The sequence below is a fragment of the Bombus impatiens genome, unplaced genomic scaffold, assembly GCF_000188095.3.
Source record: "Bombus impatiens unplaced genomic scaffold, BIMP_2.2 scf_0582, whole genome shotgun sequence".
Classification (NCBI taxonomy): Eukaryota; Metazoa; Arthropoda; class Insecta; order Hymenoptera; family Apidae; genus Bombus; species Bombus impatiens.
The window spans coordinates 606,706-629,337 of NT_177001.1; the positions used below are offsets into that span (position 1 = coordinate 606,706).

The 22,632-nt window shown below is 36.7% G+C and overlaps 2 protein-coding genes and 1 long non-coding RNA gene across 3 annotated transcripts in view; 2 read left to right on the plus strand and 1 right to left on the minus strand.

The window, feature by feature from the left end:
• LOC100740632 overlaps positions 1 to 17,125 on the plus strand; it is a 127,180-nt gene extending 110,055 nt beyond the window's left edge. The window contains exons 3-6 of the mRNA XM_024369542.2: positions 8,772 to 8,905; positions 8,972 to 12,192; positions 13,289 to 13,784; positions 14,854 to 17,125. Coding sequence (XP_024225310.1) covers positions 10,068 to 12,192; positions 13,289 to 13,731 — 2,568 coding nt within the window. The 5' untranslated portion in view covers positions 8,772 to 8,905; positions 8,972 to 10,067 and the 3' untranslated portion in view covers positions 13,732 to 13,784; positions 14,854 to 17,125. The remainder of the gene's footprint in view (positions 1 to 8,771; positions 8,906 to 8,971; positions 12,193 to 13,288; positions 13,785 to 14,853) is intronic.
• On the minus strand, positions 1,916 to 3,426 carry LOC112213311. The gene is made up of 2 exons (XR_004462246.1): positions 3,072 to 3,426; positions 1,916 to 2,986 (listed from the first exon to the last, which is right to left on the minus strand). It is a non-coding gene; the product is annotated as an uncharacterized LOC112213311 (long non-coding RNA).
• Positions 17,126 to 19,192: 2,067 nt separating the features above from the next.
• Positions 19,193 to 21,127, plus strand: LOC100740752 (histone chaperone asf1). Its single transcript, XM_003491679.4, has 3 exons — positions 19,193 to 19,530; positions 19,804 to 19,919; positions 20,059 to 21,127. The coding sequence occupies exons 1-3, from the start codon at positions 19,422 to 19,424 to the stop codon at positions 20,428 to 20,430; spliced, it is 597 nt and encodes a 198-aa protein (XP_003491727.1). The 5' UTR covers positions 19,193 to 19,421; the 3' UTR covers positions 20,431 to 21,127.
• The last annotated feature ends 1,505 nt before the right edge of the window (positions 21,128 to 22,632 follow it).

Below are 22,632 nucleotides of genomic sequence, written 5' to 3' on the forward strand. Positions count from 1 at the left end.
GGACAAGAGTGGGGGAGAAAACGCTGGGGGAAAAAATACCTAGAGCGGTTCGACCTAATTATCCGAGGTAAGATAATAGAGTGACTTCCATTACGAAGGAAATTTTGTCTGGTAGCATCTGGAAGGAAAAATTTTTATTATGCCCCAGGGATAATCTTCCATGGGTAGCACGAGTCCCGGTATGCATTGCAAATACAACGGAGAACGAAGGAGATGGCATAGTTAAAAAACGGACGTTAACCGTGCAGAAAGAGAGAGAGAGAGAGAGAGAGAGAGAGAGAGAGAGGAACGTTAACTGTAGATAAAATAAGAGAGAGATGAAGCCAGCAACGACGAAGATGGAAATAAGTCGAGATGAAATGATAACGAAAATGAAAACGGTTACGTCTTCATGAATATCCGTAGTTGCGGAAGTTTATGTTAGAGAAAGCGAAATTGCCAATTAGCAGGATTCGTGTTTGTTTCGCGAAATGGCAATCTGTCGTTTCTAGGGAATTTCAATCTGAAACACGACACTATGGTATTACGGTAGAGGCGCGGAGTTCGGAAGCTGTTTACCACTCGAGTTTCACCAACTCTTGTCCTATCGTTGATATGCGTACGTTTCTTTCTCCTCCCTGTTTGTTTTTTCATAATAATTTCGGAAATATAATATTTTCCATCTGCACGGTTTTTTGTTTGCCAGAGGACACTTCTGTACATTTCCGTAAGCGTGGGAGAAAGTTTTTTAATCTTGGATTCAAAGAGTATAGTCCCTTAGTTAATCAGTTCGGCTTCACGTTCTTCTTTTTCTCTTCTTTATTTTCATTCTTTTTTTCTTTTTTTTTTTTTTTTGAAAAACCGGACGAGACTTCTAAATAGATGGTAATCTGTGCGAGGAAGTCGAGAAGTGAACAGGGATAAGGAAGAAGTTCGTAGCCCAATTGGAAGTTTTTAGGAGACTGTATTACTAAGTTGTTCTGCGTTATCATGGAGCAGAAAGAAATTTCTACCACAATAGAAATCTATATACACAACTTTTAATGGTAAGCTCTTTTTTATCAACCATGAGCGCCACCAAGATTTTATAACTAACAACCTCTAGCATAACTTTATAGTTAAAAAGGGGAGATAAAAGAAGAGGACACATAAATCAAAACGAAATAATGTATAGAAAAAATAAATGTATAGAAAGAACAGTCCTGAAGAATTTCTTTACAAACACTCGGTTTAACATTAATGGCGCATTCTCGAAAAGCACTTACTTTATGTATGTATATATGTATATATCGGCATATATCTCGCGCTTGCATTCTTTCAAACAAAAATTCCCAAGGCGCTCGTGTTGCACGGGTATAAAGCAACGATCGCGTGTAAACGTTTCGATCTCACGAGAGAACAACCTGTTACGACTAACAAAGTAGAATTGGAAAATTTCTCGCCCACCAGCCGGATCTCGACTGAGAACCGTCTGCCTGCTCGTCTTTGTCCGCCCTACGGACGAGGAACAAGAGGACTCTCGCTCCCTCGCGCGATAATGCTTCCCGGGAGACAAGCTCGTAAAGGCAGATAATTGCACGTGAAAGTGAACGCTGCTAATCCCCGCGGTGCATTGACTGTGTATATGTATGTGTGCGCCCCGCGCGCGCTCGTTGCGTTGCAAAGCTGAATTCCTCGCGTGACTCGACTACTTGGCCTGCTCGTCCCGATTCTGACCAGCTGGTCGGTGCCAGCGTGTAGCACGTGCATTATATATATAGAAGGCGAGCGTCATCGTGTGCGTTTGGGTCTGGCACGACTCGCAATCACTGTGCAAAAAGCGCCGGCTATTGGAAGAAAGCACAGTTATCACGATAATTGCGAGTAACGACATTACCGACTAGTTGCTGTCTACGGTCGTTTCTGCTTAGGTGTCACAAAGAACATACAACACTGATTTCCTAACTGGTCATGGGACCAGCTTTTTGTGTGGTCAGTTATTAAGAGAAGTATATTTTTAGGAAATTCATAGCTTCTTTCTTCTTCATTGGGTGGTTGGACGTACAATTACTTGATACATTTGGCTACAATAATTAATTACTGACAGAGTAATAGTCATAAACCAGTTAATATGGTGCTACCATACTTAAGACAGAAAGGGTCCGGTATAATCCCCATGTTTTGGACCTCGAATAATATACGACAAGATAAGGCAGGCAAAATTTGTTTAAGTGTTATCATTCTCTCTGGCTCGAATCCATTCCACGGTATCTAGTGTGTCCGTCGTGCCAAAATGCGTTCCTTCCACGCCATTATTTTTGACGATATCGGCCGTTTTTAACGGGAATCCATCTTCTCGTGCATCTGCTACCACCGGTTCGCGTGTGGTCGTTTCTCTCTCTCTCTCTCTCTCTCTCTCTCTCTCTCACTCGCTCGCTCTTTTTTTATTGGAACTTCTCATGTATTTTCGTGGAACCGAACTGTCGGGGTAGTTTTTCATGCGAACTGAAATTAGTCTTCCTATGAGAAATTGAGGTTTTATCGACGATCGACCCAAGAGTATCTTGCGAACCTCCGTGGATAAGCAATTGTGCGTTCGTACGGTTTAAACGATCTACGTGTCTGCATTTTTACGAGCATGTGTAAAGCGTGCTTTTGTTCCACAGCAATTCCAAAGGACGTTCTTCCAGGATGCGGTTTTCATCGCCGTTTTTATTCGAGAAACATGCGCGACACACTAAACAGCCGGTTTGTACGGTGTAAAAGCTGTCATATATGGCTACACGCATTAGACGGTTTGTTACATTTCCGGGTGGTTTTTCTTTGCTCGAACGAATATCTATTCCATGACACACTAAATTCAATGTATTCAATTCAGTATATAAAATTCGAACAGACTTAATCTCTACTATTAATTAATCTTTAAAAAATGTTACTCTTTTCCATTGTTCCTATTACTAATATAATAAAATATATATATAATTGTTGATCCTTACAGTGAAGAATACATTTCAGCGGCATACATAACCTAAAAAAGCAAAATTCAATAATGTAAATTCACCAAAAAAGAAATGTTCGATTCAAACAATGTTAATTCTTGGATATTTAATTACGAAATTATTTCGAGACCTTAATCATATCATATTTCTCCAAACAAGAAACGTGATTACACCATCTTTTTGATGGTTCAACCATAGATCCAATTATTAACCGTACGTTATTATCACATACATATATCGACTTTTTATTGATCGAGGATAAAATCCGATCTCTCGAAAGCGTTCGTTCTATAAAATTCTGTGTTCGCATCGACAAGCCTCGGTTATGCTATGTGAACTGATCAACACAGGTTCAGAACAATGAGAAACACAGACCGATAGAGGGTGAGAGAAACGTAGATGCGCAAACTAACGAACGCCGCGTGTATTTGCCAAACGAAACCAACTAGCCGCTAAATCACAGCCGGTAAGTCGTGTTACCGTTTCAAGCGAAACGCCGATTTTCAAAGGGCGACGTGCATTTTTTTTTCATACTTCAAAAAAATAAATCGACGTTTCAATATGAACGACTGTTCTCGGACGATTTTTTGTAGTCAAAAAGCATTAAATCGCGTATATATATGTCGGGTTGGCGTTAGTCTTAGGGGCGCGTTGCGTATCCTCATTAGGACAAGCCATCGTAGTTGTTCAATGGAGATTATATTTACAATTATATGTACAAATACTGATTTAACAGGGTTTAACAATTAATCGTGGTAATTAGACACTCTTAATGTAAAGACAATGTTCTTAGGTTCAATAACGAATCCACGGTCAACGGGAAAACTCTTTGTACAATTGAATATGTTTTGAAACACAAAGTGCCGTTAGCTGTGACGCACGGTATCTTTCTGACTGACAGACAAGACGATGCGTGTAAACTCTCCAAGGTGATCACAAGAATAAAAGACTGATACGATCACATTTGTCATTTGCATATTGACCGGGGATATCAATAAAATTCCAGGCGCCGTTACTAGGCTGACCCGCGTACAGCCGTCATTGCTCCTGCCCGGGACTTGTTGGTAATACAGCGTGTGTCCCTCAATATTGGTACTTCTACTGTTAAGTAAAAACGTTCATCCCGTGACCGTGGCTACGTTCGGCGACCAACTGTGTCACCTCGAACCCAAGCCCACTATCACAAATCTCGGGCAAACATAACCAGATCGTATCACAACAACTACCTCTAAGTTCTATTATTTAAGTACAGCTATAATAAATAGTTTAGATCAAAGTATTGGGGATCTTCCCAAAATTCCAAAAGAAAGACCCAATATCCCTACATCTCCGACATATATATATTTTTGAAGCTGTTTTTCATGTACATGAATCTTTCGACTTTAATTTACGAATGAAATTTGTAGAAGACCAAATGAATTAACGTAACAATGCCGCATAAACAAGAGAGACGGTTAAATGTAGATTTTAGCTTCTACGGGAAAGTTTTACTGGTTTTCCCCTACGTTTTCGTTTCCAAATAAAGGAATGAGGAAAGCTGAAGCTTCGATTAATTCATTTAATTCTACTTTTGACCGTAGTAAATTTTAATTAAGTTTTTCACGCCTCGACGAATTCCCAGTCTATGCAGACGAATTTCGAGGTTTTCGTTTTATTTTGGTTTAAGTCACGAACAATCATGGAGAGTAATTGTAAAAGTTGAACAAATCGCATACTATACCGAAACTGACGTCAAGCAATTCTTTCCCGTAGTAAGTAATGGCATTGGTTCTGTATGAGTCACGTGATTAAGAATGTAGCGCGGAGCGCCATTTGGTATATCGCTGCTTTACGCTAATTGTAAGACTGTTTCGCGAAACAAAATTCCATCGAATTCCGATATCCGACTACTCTCGAACCATGTTTCAAATCGAGACCTCGAGATTTCAGGATACATATCTTGCGAAATATAACTTCCAGTCGTAACTCACCTATAATACTAAGCCAGAATTAAATTATTTTAATCTTATTAATAATACAATAATGCAACATTACGCTTAATAATTATAATGATTAATAATGTAACTGTTCCCGATTTTAAAAAGATTACAAATTATACATTTGATGTCTTTTTGGTGGAATGATATTTTCGTTTATTCAAACATATTTAAATAAATTTAATGAAATCTAACTCGAATCTGATTCAAATGTAACAGAATCTAACCTAACCTCTTTGATAAATTTTTCGGCTCCCCGAATTTCTTTTAATGATTGTTGAGAATTGTGAATCTTAATCGCCGAAATAAAAGTAAAGGAACGTTAAGATTACACTGAGAATTTATATTAAAACAGTTTTAGATTTATTTAATAAATGATTTGCAGGATCTTCGTCGATATACATTTGCACGCGTCTCAGCACTCTCTTTGCCTCACCATCTATACCACACCACTAACGGAACAGTTGCATTCATCTGTTTTTCGAGACGCTGTGCACACACATACTTCCATACACTCATATTCACATACGTGTGTCACTACTACGCGGATAATCTAGTCTAGCACACAAAATTATACATATCTCAATAATGATAAAATAAAGCTTCAAAAGAAAAGTCAAAGTTCGAGTCAAATAGTCAAAACCAAGAAAAGTAACTAAATAGCGTAATTACATTTAATAATTAATCAATATATTTTTTACTGAGTATTAGTATCAACTTAAACTTTTTCTTCCGAAATATTTATACAAATCGTATTTGTAAGTACAGCATCATCGATAGATATATAATTTCTGATCAGCCGCATGTACAATCTCTCATGAAATATATAATCTTCATGTATCTGTTGCATGAGTCGAAACAGAATACACATTGTTTAAACCTATGTGTGAACTCTAAAAGTTTTGTGTTGAAAGCTTTTCGTAAATAGCTGAAAAGACAAATCCTGTATGATCCAATCGCAAAATCGGATCATCGTGTGCCATTATATGAAAAAGTTGGGACGCAACACGAAGCCCTCCGGTCCATTGGGATATACGCGTTGAGATATATATTTTGTTATTTCTACAAATATTTATCATGTGTGCTCGCGCAGGATCGCACGTATACGTTTGTATGGAACAAAGACATAAATACCAGAATAGATAGGGGCAGATTTCCGGAAGTAATTGTGCTTCGTATGAATCGAGAATGTTCGGTGATTTCGCGTATTTTTGCCGAATCTTTCAATTGGGGGCAAACAAAAGTTCCTCGTAAATAATACGAACAATTGTGAGAGCAGTTTCATTTGGAAGCGTTTTAGCGCGAAAATTTGAAGAACTTATAATCGTATATTCGTGTTGTAAAAATTTAATCGATAAGAATTTTTCTTAAAATAAGGGAGATAATTTATCGTCGAATTCAGTATATGCAATTAATTGTATGAATAGTTCTTGTTCGATTGCGCAATTTCTACTTGAATTAGTATAATGCAATTTTGAAATTGTTAACGTTCAAATGAAATTAATTTCACACAGTATTATAATATATATATTTTCGAGTTATATTTTATAGCTAAAGTTGATGTGGTTGACAGAGTTCGCTAAACAACGTCATATTTGTTGGACGTAAATTAGTACATATTTGATGGAATGAAATTTCATCGAGATTTACTTTATCGACAGAGATCTTTGAGCTCCATTGTTTAATACGATAATGATTTTATGTGCTTACATGTGAGCGAGTGTAATCCACGCAACACGTTAATCATCGATTACCAGCTTAAATCCTGCATTATGCACTGTTTTGTACATCCCTGGAATTTTCCTCGTTCGGGTCATATCATCCTGTATTGCAAATGGAAATATTTGGGGAAATGAAAATTGTATTAAATTGTATTCTATTGTGTTAAATGCACCGCATGGCTGGTGACCCGCTGTAATTGAAGGAGCTACTACAATAAGGAAGCAGCTCCATTTTTTAGTAATTTCAGTAAATCAACATTGCGCTAAATACGTACATTTTTTAATTTCTTTTAAACTGTACCAATATAATCATGAAAATGTTGTGTGCAACACACATATTACATATACTTACAACAAAGATTTTTTCAAGTATTCGGATATATTTCCGAACCACTGTATATATTTGTCGCTCTTCTAACGAATACAGTTTAAGGTTACCTCTTTGTTGTTGCAAACTTTTCAGTTGGTAAATGATCGTGTTAGAAAATTGAGTCACTCGCGTATGCTCTTTTAGCCGGTCGACCAATTTCCTGTAACATGCATCCCCTGTGTAGCCTGAGTCGTCTACGTTCGAACGGCTTCCGTCTAGCTGATATATCCGAAATTTAATACCAGCCGACCCGGCTCATACGGCTCAGTTGATGATCGATTGTTAACGTAAAATTAAGTTTCTTAAATCAGGTCTCACTATTGTGTCATTGACGAGGCTCTAAGTGGAACTTCACCGTCTTTTCCTTCTTACTTCGTATTGGCTTACGTGCCTTATCTGTGTTCCTTATATTCTATGAAAGTGCTATTTCACTGGGACCTACATTTACCGACGTCCTATTGAAAACTCGCTTCCAATCTTTAATTTCTGTGCTCTATGACCCGTTTATTCGTTTATTCTTACGATGTCTCGTCTTTGTCGCGGCAGGTTCTTTATTCTGCCGGTTAATGACACGAAGAACAGAAGTATGGGCGAATATATGCCAGAAAATGTTACACTAAGGTCCTCTTACATAACTGAAATAATATTAATGAAATTTTACAAGTTATAAGATATAAGTTCATCAGAATTAATAAGTTTTCTTACATAACAAGTTTAGTAACGAAATAAGCAAATAATAAAATAACTAATTATAATTAAAGTAAACATCTTAACTCTCCCAAATTGTAAAAATTGTATAAATAGATTTCTATAACTTACGAAATTGCAAATGATCTTAATTTGTAATTTGTCAATTCACAAATAACTAAGTTATAAAGTTAATAGAACGTTATGGAATATTATTAGAGGTTACATAGGGATTACTATAAGCGAAACTTCAAAAACAGATTGCTTTTTACGTTAACCCTTCGGGGTTAAAAACAAGCGTTGTAGTTAATCATAATATGTATGGCAAACTATGTGTCTCTGACGGTTACTAACATAATTTGTTAGCATAACCTATATTACATATCTTCATCTGATGCTGGATTTTATTACAGCAGAATATGTTACGTGAAATCTGGAAATACCGAAAAATAAATTGTAAATAAAATCTAGTCATATATTATTTTAGCTCGATCAGTTGCCAGTAAATTTATGCAGCACTTAGTTTTAGCATCATATAAAATAATCACGTGATAGACATTGAAATATACATATTTCCTGTCCGTATGTTTAAACAGTTACCTTTCCAATCGGTGGGTTGTTTTGAATATTATCGCCTTTTCTTTGATTTATCTTGAACAAAAATAATTCTATTGAAATTCAATCTCCTTTTTACAATAAGCACAAAGTAAGGAACACCAAATGCCATTCATGGATCATGAGAGATATAATAAGGTCATTTATATATAATAAGTTCAAAATTAGATAAATTTTCTCAGCATAAAATCTTTCTATGGCCATTAGGTGATATTAAAATTAGAAGAAGTTCATCGGGTTAAAAATTAGATCGGTTGATATAACATGCGTCTTATCGCGCGAATAATTGGTTCGGCCCCTTCTTCTACCCTACTACATTTTCCAATAACTATCTTTTTTCATCCCATATAATTTCATCGGACATTTTTAATTCATATTCTACGAGCGTAATCGATATTCGACTGAAATAACAGAAAGAAAAGTAACGGAAAAATATTTTTCACAGGTCGTAACCGCGCAGAGATACCAATTGAGAGAGGCGAAAAGTGGCCAGCAGCAAGTGCACAAAAACAGTTAGAGCGACAAAGAGGAACAGGCGGAAACGGTGGCGCACGCATTTCGAGGAAATGAATGGACGCGGTAACTACGAGACCATCCCATCCAGAAGGAACTCCGACTGATTCTAGACATTAAATGTACCCTCAGGAATTCAGGTTTCGCCCGAGGCTCTCGCGAATCTGGGATGGCTTCGAGCAATGATGATATCGGATTAAGCCCGGCTAACAAGTTCGCCGACGTTCTATCGTCCGTAAAAGTAGATAGGTTTTAAATCGAGTCTTGCTCCGGGAACAAGGCAACGTTGTAACGCCGTTACCACGGCGAAATAATCCGAGGCTTATTGAATCCCGATGATATAATGGAAGTACACGAGCCGAAGCGGTAATAGTTGGTCGTGTGTAGAGCCTCCCTTCTACCATATAACGAAGTAGAGAAAATCCGTAAAGAAGGTCAGCTTTAGTATATGTTGTATATGCTATGTGTGTGGTTCTATACCGTTGATAGAAAGCAGCAACAACAGCAACGGACAGAGAATATAGTCAACTGTAGTCCTGTCTTAATTTCTAACGTCCATTCAGCTGGGTCCGTTTATCGACGAATCGCGTGGAAACTTGGTTTCAGAGAATTCTCTTCTAAAATGTAGATATATATATATATATATATATATACACATATACAAGTATAGCTAACGGAGAGAGAGAGCGAGAGAGAATTCGAAGCGTTTTAGGAGGGATCCAACTGTTCGGAGGACGAAGTAAATTGACCACGAAACCGCTCCCAAAGATCAGGCCAGTGATATAGTTACTATCTGAAGGGTGGAAATGCAACAGATGCCGTTGATAACCAACACCGCAACAGGGGAATCCGCCAAGAACGCATAGACTACTAGCCCGCCATCGCCGCCGCCGTCGTTGTACATTTAGGAATGTAATATTTGACTCAGGTTGCACACCTCGTCAGGCAAGACTCGTTGCGAGATTGGCCGCGCAGCTGTAATATCGACGGAGGAGATTTTTAAAGAACGCGCTGAGCCAGAGGGCAGAGAAAATATAGGGATTCGTTAGAAGAAGATACATAGACGTCTTCACAAGTGTCCTTAGAACGTTGAGTGCACTCGTCGTCGCGTGCGTGCGTGCCAGCAAGCTCTCTCGTTTCCTACTCATGGTTATGGAATGAACCGATGCCCGGCTGAATTCTCCAACTGTCAGTGCTTTAGGTTCTACTACTATCATCGAGCATCATCATGACCCCGATGATGCGTCTGCTCCTGTCGACATTGCTGATGGTACTGTCCTCCTGCTCGATCCTTCTTTGTTCAGCGAGCGGCGATGGTGGACCTAATAGCCCTATTTTTAACCTGGACAACACCGCGTTAGAGAAAAACCTCGCGGCCATATTTAACAAGGTAGCGCACAGCTCGGCGACCACAAAACGCAGCGTGCCCGCCTATGATGCTCAAGTTTCGGCCAGTACAACGTTGTCGACGGTACCGTCGCCTTTGACGACCACTACCACGACCACAACGACGAGTTCGTCGATACCATCCGTCAGGTATCCTCCTGTTCCTCGAGCGACCATGTCGCCGGCCTTCCGCGAACTGCCTTCGTACGCTCCCCCGTCTCGCGCCCTCTTCACCCCTCCCCTGCCTCCCGAGTACCTTCATCCGTTTGCAAATAAGCCAACGCTGAGAGGAACCAACTCGGATGTTCATTCGGGTCTCAAGAGACCGGTACCACCACCGAGCGGCACGCCAGCCCATGAGAGGATACCCATTAGGCCTCCCGATCTTCAGGGTCCCTCTCAAGTGCCAGAGAGACACTCTCATTCTAGAAACAAACCGTTGAATACGCCCAGTAAGGAGCAGAACGTGGTAGAGTCCAGCGAGCTGGACAGAAGGAACAATACTAACGAGTTTGTACCTACTCTGCATTACCCAAGCATCTCGAGAATATTATCTGGCAGCAACGGTCGTAAACAAGATATTCCAGAGATACTTTTGAAGCCTCTGGCTACGAAGAGCCCGGCACAAAATGCGCCGGTAATTCCAACTACCGAAAAGATGACGACGCCGTCTACAACAACGACCAGGACGTCTAGCACGTTAGATACTTCCAAATCTGTTACACAACCGACGATTTTCAATTTGCCTAATACCAGGAGGCATGACGATGACAGTTATCACGGGCTCAGGAATGAAAACGGCTTCAAGACAGAGAACATCGAGATAGTGGACACGGAAAGGCTTCCGTATCCCCAACCACAACCTCCTGCTCCACCTCCTAAGAGGCCCAACGAGGCTGGTGACCGCATTGTACCTCAAGTTGACACGCATCCCCTTGAATCCACCTGGCGGATCGCTTGGTTCCTCCACGTGTACGTCGCTGCGATCTTGTTCACGCTAATGGCTCTATACTCGATCTACAAGATCGTTCGTTTCAACGAAGCAACGAATCTACTCATCCAGTCGTACTTCCTCACGGTTCATCTGCTTCTCACCATCGTCTGTACTTTAAGGTGCTTTCACCTGTTCTACGACGCTTACAATTTAGGCCATTCACTGCCCGAGCCTCTGTCCCGAGTGCTCATGTACCTACCAGCACCATTATTATCCACAGCGTTCGCCACCTTGGTGCTATACTTAGCTCGTTGTTCAGAGGCCCCATCTTTAAACAACAGGTTTCTGTCGCCAGCTGCATTGGTATTGTCCTCTACGATACACATAGTTCTCTGTGTCTCCCTGCACGTGTCCACGCACGTGCTTGGCTATCCGGATGAGGCAAAGATATTGCCGTTGATCTGCCAGTGCATCTATATCATCGTCTGCGTGATCCTTGGCCTAGGCTACATGTACGTCTACCGGGTGGTACGCTCACAGATCCTGTTAACAAATAACAAAACGGCAGGGACGAATCACATAGTCGGTGCTGATCCTACCACGATGGCCTTGAGCACTGCCATCACTACCAGTATCGCTACCGCCCTATTCTTCATCCTGATGGGATTCGTCCAGTTGTATGGCATATTTGGGAATGTCCAGGAAAGACCACAATCGCATCCATGGCTATGGTGGGGCTGGCAGTTCTCCGTTAGGCTACTCGAACTAGCAGTATGCGGTTTACTCGCCTGGGTAGCCAGTCTATCCCAGTACCCGTTGCGGGAGAAACAGCTGCAACAACACCCGGTCCATTCTGGCTTCGCTCTGTTTCCATGCGGTAGCTCGACCTCCACCGAGAATATGGACGACGTGCTTTACCCAGCTATCTGTAGCACCAACCAGGCGATCCAGAATTACACGATGAGAACCGGGAAACAGGTTTACGACGATAGCTTCCCGCTGAACACGCTGCCCGAACATTTGAACATATCAGGTATCGATGCGCGCGCGCTACCGTGTGATTCAACGTTACGAGCTGAATCAACGGGCGAATTACTTCTCGTTTTCTGGTTCGTGAGAGAATTTTCTAACCTCTTACGGGTCCTACCAGCGTTTCCTTCTTTTTCCTCTTAAATTGCATTGAAACGTGACAAGCAGATTTGAAAGAGAGTTTGTTAATTTTTGTGTATCTCGTTTAAAAGTAAATTCTTCCGTAAAAAAAATTTTTTTTTTGTAGAATACGAGTAAAAGAAGTTAGTTCGCTCTTTTAATTTCTAGAAAAAAAAACAAAGATCTGCTTGTTTTTAAAGCAGTTTTACGAAAACATAGTTACATAATTCTCTGGTGCAGGAGGATGTTCGCAGAAGAATATTTCATAATACTTCCATAAAATACTTGTTGAAATGAGAAATGAAATTGTTGTTTTTTTTCTAATAATTTTGCGAGATATAGAACGATAAATTAGGTCATCCGGAGCAACGTGCTGTTACAGTTCGTGCCCTGAGAAGAGTTCAGAACGCTGACTCGCGGTATTAGTACAATATTGAAACCCCGAAATCAGCAGTTCTTTTTACGCTTTGTCTTCTAATCGACACGCTATTACCTCTAAGATGGCACGACCGGAATAGCGTATTGTCCGAGAACATTGATTTTTTTCTATTCGTGTGTCCGTTTTAGAATCCAACGTAAGTGAACAATTATTTCAAGTATCATTTCAAGTACCCTTTTCTTCATGTCCATTCGAAAAAATTCGATAATCTTAGTAATTTAAAAAAATAATTTTCATCGCGCACACTTTTCTGTCAAACCCTTTCTAGGACCTACACTTAATGGCGCGTTAACATGTCATAAAATGTCATATCCGCTTTCCATTAACAAAGCTCCCATACCAAAGAAAAACAGAACTAGAGATATAACAAATAACTCTTCCGCGTATTCGGACACTCAAATTATTGGTTTACCTAAACGAGATACACCACGAACCGTAACGAAGCGAAAGAAAAACAAAAAAAATTGGAAACATAATAAACAAACAATTTCCTTGCCAAGCATGGGACTATATATGCTGAATAATATGGTCGTTGTTGCAGGTACTTTTGAGAGGCATTCCATTCGCAAGTCAGGTACCATGGGCCATTTCCCGCACGAAGGTCGCGGCTCGTTAAACCGGCATGGTAATGGGATACAAACTCTAAGGAACTCCGAAAGTCGCGGCAGACACACGCCTGTGCAGCAGGGAGGCGGTGGCGGTATCCACGAGCAAACACCGACCACAGGCTCTACGATGCTCGTTGACGAGGATGGGTTCGTCAGGTTTCGTAGTCTAGGAGCAGAGGACGACGAACTGTCGGATACACCGAGCGTTGTTGGCACCCATGGTAGAGGAAGTTCGCTGGCCGGAAGCGTGAGATTCAACGCGAGACACCCAACGCTGCAGCATCAGCATCCTCATCAGCACCAGCATCAACACTCGCTGCAGCATCCGCATCAGAGTCAGCATCAGGCTCACCATCAGTTGTACATCAATACGTAAAAGTCTATTGTTCCAGGTGTTCCAAATTATAACTTCTCGTTCCCGTCGACTCGGTGAGTTTTATTGAAAACTAAAAATAAGTATAGGTTTTAGGAAAAGAGGTGATTGATATATGTAAACGATGTTATACCTTATTGTAGAAGTCATCAGTATTGTATGTTTTAAGTTAGAAATGAACTTTTCCTTATAGTTGTAATAAGTTTTATAGAGAACTGGAAATAACCGGAGACTGTCAGGGAAAAAGTGATTGATATGTAAAGGAAATGTCGTATATAGCTTTTATTATACCTCATGATAGACGTCGTCGGTGTTTCATATTCTCAATTCGAACTAGATCTAACTTAAAGTTCGGAGTTAACTTCTCCTTATGAAACGTGAATTTAGTCGAGACCTGACAATAGTAGGGATTGTTAGAGTAGATGTGATTCTTATGCGAAAAAACTGTTGTCTATAGTTTTTTATTTTACATTATAGATAGAAATCATCAATGTTTCATGTTTCAAGTTAGGGGTTAGTTTATCCTTAAATGGGATGTTGTAGACACTGTAAAGTTAAAATTCAAATTTAGTGTGTTGGCTGAGGTATATGACAGGTATAGTGGGTATACAGGGAATATGAAACTATACATACGTTGTCGATAAAAGATAAAGAACAGTTTCCATGAAGTTTTTGCCCAGACGTCATAAAGGCGTCTGATACACAACGGCGCCCGCGTAAATCGGTTAAAATGAAGGAACGCGGGTAGCGGGAAAACGCGGCCGTGTGAATCGTTAAAAGTTGAGATTCCGCGCGTTTTATCTCGCTAAGAAGTTGATAAAAAAGTTTACCTAGCAGAGATTAAAGTTCCTTGCCCCTGCTCTTCTTCTATGTAGAGCAGCTTTAAAAGTAATTTAATAGAAACAATGAATTAACGGGATGCGCGCGCATGAAATCTCCCAGCTTTCCGGACTATACGAACGATACCGCTCTTTTAAGAGATTCTATATATAGTCTTTAATGATAACGAGGGATAAGCAGCAATTTCCTTTCGGGAGATTTAAAATTACGATCGTATAGAACGAGAAGAAAATGCGATATTTTACAATATTCTCGCGATTGTTCCTTACACTCTTTCTGTTGCAGATTATGGTCAGAGGAGATCGTCAACGAAGATTGTACAAGGAATAAGAATATGTTCCGTGGCTCCCTCTCTGGCGACTAATGGTCTAAACAACTTCGAAGAAACTAATTTTATCTTTAACTCTATGTAAGATACGTCCTTGTGTATAGACAAAACCTTAAAGCGAAAAATGGAAAAAAATATGAAAACTCGCCATTCGCATTCTCCCGCTTCGCGTCTGCGTCCGAGCCGACGAACCTTTGCTGTTCATGGTATCCGTAATATTTATTTCGGGGTTCTCGATCGAGAGGCGGAGAAGAAAAAATGTAACGAAGATTAACAAAAAGATAAAAGGAAAAATGTATACGTGAAACTCTCGGTAATTAGAGTTTCTTTCCTCTACCTGTTAACATGGGTAGTGTTCAGGGTATCTCGAACGTTGACCTTACATTAGGCACTTGGTACTTATTAAGGTTCATGTGATTCAAACGAACGATCGTATATCGTAATCGAAAAGAATGGAAACTTATAGGAGGCAAGCTTTCTTTCGTTTTACCTTCTTCTAGTAGCGAGAAAAACTCGGCTGTGGAAACGTATCGGTGTAACACGTGATTCGGTGAAGAAAGCTATCGTGGCGAGGCCCCGTGGGAAACCACGGACACGCCATCTAGTAATTTATTTTTCTCACTATATAACTTTTTTACCTCTCTTCATTTGCAAAACTCACGGAATAATTTGTTTTAACGACACGAGTTATTTCCAGAAAGAAGTGGAATTTTTTCCGGCCCGTTAAATTTTCACTAGCGAAAATGAACCGTGCGTTTGTACAAATTTCAAGTGCTCGACACACCATTTTTATCACCTGTTCGACCGATACGCGTGTATTCTTCCTCGAGATCCCGCCTGCACGTAATTCACGGCTTCTGCGATATCGAGAGGAAGTATATTTTATAATGAAGAGTGAAAGCGAAAAAAATATGTTAAACAATAAAAAAGTGGAAACTTATTCACGTGGTCCAAATAAATGAACGAAAAAAAACGAAACGAGACTCGGAAGGTTTGTAGTAGTTCTGCGAAAAAGAAATAATTCCGAGGAAGTAGGAAAATGTACATTCTTTTTTGTTTTCGTTGTCAAGTTGAAAGAAAGCAAAGTAAAAAGTAAAAAAAAAAAAGCGAAGTTGAGAAAAAAAAGAAGGAAGATATGATGATAAAATTGAGAAGAAGTAAAGAAAAAAAAGACTAACGGCGTTGTACAGTCGATAATAATTTATCACTCAGTCCAATTGTAAGATTGATTTAGCAGTTAAGGGTTGGATTAAGAATTCCCTGTTACATATTAAGTTACGTCGATGTAGCCGGTAGATGCTACTGCGCTCGTAGAGACGGATATCAGCGATTTCTGTTAAACGAATTCAATGTCGAGCGACAAGCACGATGTAACGATGTTTCCTCTCCGCGTCGGAGACACCACACACGAAGGATTGAACTTCGCGCACAGGCCAGCATATTTCTTCCGTTTCTTCCACCTTTTCCTTTCTTATTTCTTAATTTTTCCTTTTCTTCTTTCTAGTAGTTTCTTAATTTACTTTTTAACTCATTTGTTTTATTTTCTTTCTCTTCCTTATTTTTTCTCCTTTTTTAAGTCATCTCTTTTATACATTCTATGTATGTATGTACGCGTTTCTTTCGCATTGAACCTACGGTACAAAACAGTACTTTCTACTTTCTTCACTTCGTAATATTGGTAATAGGTTAAATAAGCGGTCAGCGCAGTGTATATGTTTATATGGACATTGTAAATAAGGTATACGGGCTCGTCGTGAGTAGATATAAATTCGTTGCGATAGAATCTGTGCAGATTCTATCCGACACGCACCGAGATTCACATGTAAACAGACATTAACACAAGCGTCAGCCCTTGGGTACTCATGTACACAAGATCATACACGTCCACATGTTCACTACACACACACGTACCTAATCTCCACCCCCTCATAATTCTGAGTTGTAAATGCAAGACTCGTTTTTAATTTATGTCGAAAGCTGTATTTATTATGTCAAACATTCCACAACAAGTTGTTGATAAGTGTGAATGCGATTTTGTGGAATTTTATTGCAATTTTAGATTAAAGAAAAAAACATAGCGCTAAAGAAAGAGGAACAAATGTAAATAAAAGCTTTTTTGCGAAACACCTTATTATTATGTTTCTCCTAATTATCTACGATTATGTTGATATTAATCGTTGCACAGAATAATTATCTATCTTTTTTACCTTTTTACTTTTCTTAAAGAAACACGAAGATATATAATAAATTAAAATGATCGGACATGTAAACAAATTCTTGCCATTGTTCTACAGAAAAATTTGTTTAATCTATAAGATTCTCTGAAAGTATTTTGGATCTTAGTTTTGTCCCATATTTTCGCGTTGTTTGAACGTTTCGCATTATTATTGCGTATACTGTACTTTGCGTCGTGAAATAATCGTTGAGCATAAAGTTTTAATTTTCTTAATGCCAGTGCAAATTAAGTTAATTGTCATGACCTAATTATGAATCAAACGGTGCTACTCGCAACGAATAGTAAATGCAGTTTAGAGCGGTTTTTTTCGATGTTGCTTGTTTATAAATTCGTCATTTAATAAAAATGGAAAAAAGGAAAATATTTGAGAATAAGTTGTTTGCCGACCTATGTCGCGATGTAAAAGCAATTCTGTATAGATAACGCAAGTATGTCAGGAATAATGTACATAAAAAATATTTAATAAACCTTATATGTAAAAACTTTGGTTGTTTCGGAGAGTAATTTTATTTCCATAAAGAAAAAGATCAGAATAATTATTCTTTGAATATGATAACATATGACAAACATATGTCAAACATAAAAGAAATTGGATCAATGTTTTGTAAGAATTCTAAGTTTTTCTATATAAAACTACTCCAAAATTAATAATCGAAAGTAGTATACTTGTATCGTATTTATTGAGATAAAGATTATAGACTTAAATTGGACCTACGAATCTAGTTAAAAAAATGAAAATGTACTTAGCTAAATGATATAGTTATATGATGCGATATCTTACACATTTAACATTAGATATCGATATTATCTGATTGAAGATATTGATATACATATAAATGAGTGTTTGATGTATGGTGAAAAAGCATTTAATGGAGTGGGGAGAATTATAGAACGAATTACGTATAGGTAGCCATCTATCGACAAAAAGTAGAAATACTGAACCAAAGATTTATCTAATAAAAATTTTTATATCGACGTATGATCAAACCTAATTCCCCTGCAATAATATTACTATAAATTAGATCTCTTATTTGTAGTCTTTATATAGCCTTTAGAATTTAAAATAATTATTATAAGAATTACATTCAACTAAACTAGCGAAGCTGATAAAATTATCAGCTGTTAAAATATGATTTTTACCATTATTGGCTGGGAATAATGTAAGTTCTTCCATTATGGATAGTTCAAAATACCAGTGAAATTTAAAATACTATCTTTAAATTAAAAACAACAGAACCATTACACTTTTCAATTAACCACAAATGATCTGAAAGTAAATTAAAGAAATTTTGAAATTATAGATAACATAATTATAAGATAATTATAAGATATATGAATATAAATTTGGTTATAAATATCATAAAAATATTAGCACAGACAATGATGTATTCCATATTGAATCGATAACACTGAAAATGATTTGAAACTGGCAATGGATTTTGTAAACTCTCGGACAGAAAATTGCAATAAATGTTGGATCTATGTAGTATCACGTCTATGCTTATCCAACTATTTAATTTTAAATTTAACGATATATACTCTTTCGATAAATTTCGTTCAACTAAAGTCTGTGACACATCTTAATCCTTCGAAGATAGAAAGTTATCCTTTTTATAATTTGTCCAAGATATCTATTACCTTCTGTGATTGGATTTGAAAAATTTGCAATTGCACCAATTACGTATCTCTATATTGTAAATAATCCTTAAGGACAATATCTCACAAATGTATAGATTTAAGTTAAAATAAGCAAAATTTGTATTATTAAAGGCATTTCTTTTTACAATTTTCTTTATTTTTAAACGTCAATTTATCCCATTCAAATCATCTTACGTTCATGCAAAATGTAATTACATTATGCTAACATTAAAGAATAGAATTTCAAAGATACGTAATGAATAAGTAAATTACTATAATAGTTACGTTAAACAATCTTTGAAGTACATATAAAATTAATAATGAATTTTTCATATACGTATTTCTGAAATTGTATGCTGACTTAAAAGAGGAGACATTTAAATTTACATTAGTGCAAGATGTACCTATGCTATATTGTACAAAGTTTCGGTAGTTCCCGAAACACCGGAAACGTCCTTTGGTTCGTTTGCCGCCAAAGCAAGCAGTGTGTTGGGATGAAATTGTTTATACTTTAATTCGAGATCCTACGCTTATCAAGAGATTAGTTGTCTAATACAGTACAAAGAACAAAATCCGGCAAACAGTCCCTTAAACTCGTTTTTGTAAAATTGTCAGTGTTTTGGTGAAATTATTCATTAAACGAAGTCAACGATGGCCAAAGTTCAGTTAGCAAATGTAGCTGTTCTCGATAATCCTTCACCGTTCCTCAATCCATTTCAGTTCGAAGTTACTTTTGAATGTATCGAAGAACTAAAAGAAGGTACATTTTTGTATATTATCTTCTTTTATAAAATATGTTTACAAATTGATGTCAGTGTTATTCAAAATGAAGAAATATCCAAATATTTTTGGTGCTTATGCTAGGTTAGTTTCAATAATTTAATACCAAGCTCCCCAAGGACAAATTAGTGAAACTTTCTCTGACATTTCTTTTTGCCTTCAATTTCAGTATATTTTCTTTTAAAATTCATATTGAATGATTTGTTTGAAATAAGCAGTAGAATGTGTTATAATAATGATGGTGGTGTTGCAGATTTAGAATGGAAAATGATCTATGTCGGAAGTGCAGAATCCGAAGAATTCGACCAGGTTTTAGACACAATTTATGTTGGGCCAATTCCTGAAGGAAGGCATATGTTCATTTTTCAGGTACATTAACAATATTGTCTAACTTAGTATAAAATGATAGCTATGAGTTTCTGTTAAAAATCTTTTGTTAAATATATACTTAATGCATGCATAGAGCGGTGGTTTTTTCTATAAATTCAATATTTACTGCATATTTTAGGCTGATCCCCCTGATGTCAGTAGAATTCCAGTAAATGATGCTTTAGGAGTCACAGTTGTTTTGTTAACTTGTTCATATAGGGGACATGAATTTGTGCGTGTTGGTTACTTTATAAATAATGAGTACACAGACGCAGAACTTAGAGAAAATCCACCACCACAACCTCAGTTTGATAAAGTACAAAGAAATATCTTAGGGGATAAACCACGTGTTACTAGATTCAAAATAAACTGGGATGATGGAGCAAGTACGGCAACAAACAATGTACCAGAAGGCATGGATGCACAATCATTAGAAGAGACATCACAGGATGCACCAACATCTACATTGGGTTTTACAGAAAATACACACAATAGTATGGAAGTGATGTGAATGTCCGTTAACTGCCAATAATACATAAGCTAGCACAGACCATAATATGATGAATGAAGTAGTACCTGGAAAGAAGATTCGAATGGTTCATATATTTGGATACCTCAGAGGAAAAACATTATAAGAAAATGATAGCCTTTTATGTGGTACATGCTAATTGATTTTGCTTTATTAAGGAAGCTCATATGTTCAAAGAAAATTGCACAATAATAAGATTATTTTAACTTTGTATAGAAATGAAACTGTTTATTGTTGGATACTTATGTATAATTGTTTGTCTTTTAGAAAGAAGCTAGGAATACTTACTATATATCATTGAAAAAAAAGTAATTTTATTAATCATGAAAAAGTAAATTTCTAATAGAGATTATAAACCATAAGTTCATTAAGAAAAATATTGTATTGAAATACTTTTTAATAACAGAATATGAAAGAAGAATGTGCTTCAAACTAACATCGTGGTCGTTAATACAATGAAAAATATTCTGGAACTGTTTAAACATTAATACTTATAACGGTAATTTAAAGCTGATTGTATGATGATATTCTAGAAATGTTTGGAATTTTTGTGTTTAATACCTTAAGTATTATGGCTTATTATATCATAAATTAATAGAAATAAGGCTGTTCCCATTTCATCAGTGTATATACATATATACTAAAATGAGAAATACACATTATGTTTTTTACTTCATTATACATTGTTTTTAAATATTCCATCTTCTCTAGTTATCTAGGTCGAAAGACCTGTAGAAATAAAATAACATTAACTATGATGTAATGATAAATCTAGTAATGTATTATGCTGTCTTTAAAGCATTTTGAAATTTAACAATCAAAAAACGTCATATAAACAATAGAAAGTTTCTTCTAATCGATTTCAAACTCAAATTTAACTTTATTCCTAATACGCACAATTATAATTGATATAAACTTCATATTTTCGACTTTTTCTAATTCATAGTTATGATACAAAAGTTGCCATGAATAGGAATCCAGGATATTGCAATATATACGTTACTGAAACTATTTACCCCCTCGCTTTCACGTATGCTGTTTCAAAATGGATTACTTTCCTGGATTTACACAATTAGTATCAACCTTGTAGTAAATTTTGAACAATTCAGTTATCAATATTTATTAATTAGTAAATGTAATTTAAAAAACAGTATCAATCTACACAATACATCGAGTAATAAACAAGAAAAATTCCTAATATATTGCACATTAAAAACTTGTGTTTTGCATCAATTCTTTTTTATTTATTTGTATATATCAATTCGTTGATTTATAACGTATAATATCAAGGTGCATTTTACAATATTATCGAAGAAATTTAAATGTCTCACAACGAGAGTGTCTATCTACATGCATACATTCAGAGGGCCTAACCTGACAAATTTATATGAAAAAAGTACTTTTTTTTTTAGAATTAAAAATGTTTTATGCAAAAGAGAAGAAAAAGATTCCTCATAATGTGTTAAAACATATTTACATACAATTATTTTAATAGAATTCGACTTTTTTAATTTATCACCTTTTTATTTTGGTACTTTTTTTATTTTTGCTTTGTGTCGCTGTATCATATTACGATCCAATTATCCTTATGACGCAGTTGGAAAACTTTTTATGAGGCGAAAAAGAGAATCTATTAAACATTTATGAAAAGAATAGTCACGTAATCTACCTTTCTGAACGCACAAATTCAAATTACAGATTACTTATGAGTATCCAAAATCTCTTTATGTGATCATATTCTAGAAGCTATTGAGGCATTAACATTGATAAGTAATATAACACTTGCATTTAAGGAGAAGAACGTGACAAATCACATTTCATATTCTTTACGAAAGAAATTTTTATATTTAATATAATACATCAATTACAATTTAAAGGTCAATATAATACAAAATTTAATATGATAGAAGATTTAATAGAATACATTAATTATCCTTACTATAATTATTTTCGAGGTTAATTTGAATTTGAATAAGAAAGATCATGCATACAAAATAACTAGATATTTATACATTTATTCGTTTATAGATTAATAGTGCGATGTATATTTAATATTTGATATTTGTAACATACTTCAAATTTTGTAAAATGTAATTGTTGTATCGCTTAAACTTTAGGTATTAAAGTATGGTAACTCCATAACCATACTTCTGCAGACAAACTGCAATTGAAAATTTTGTTGAA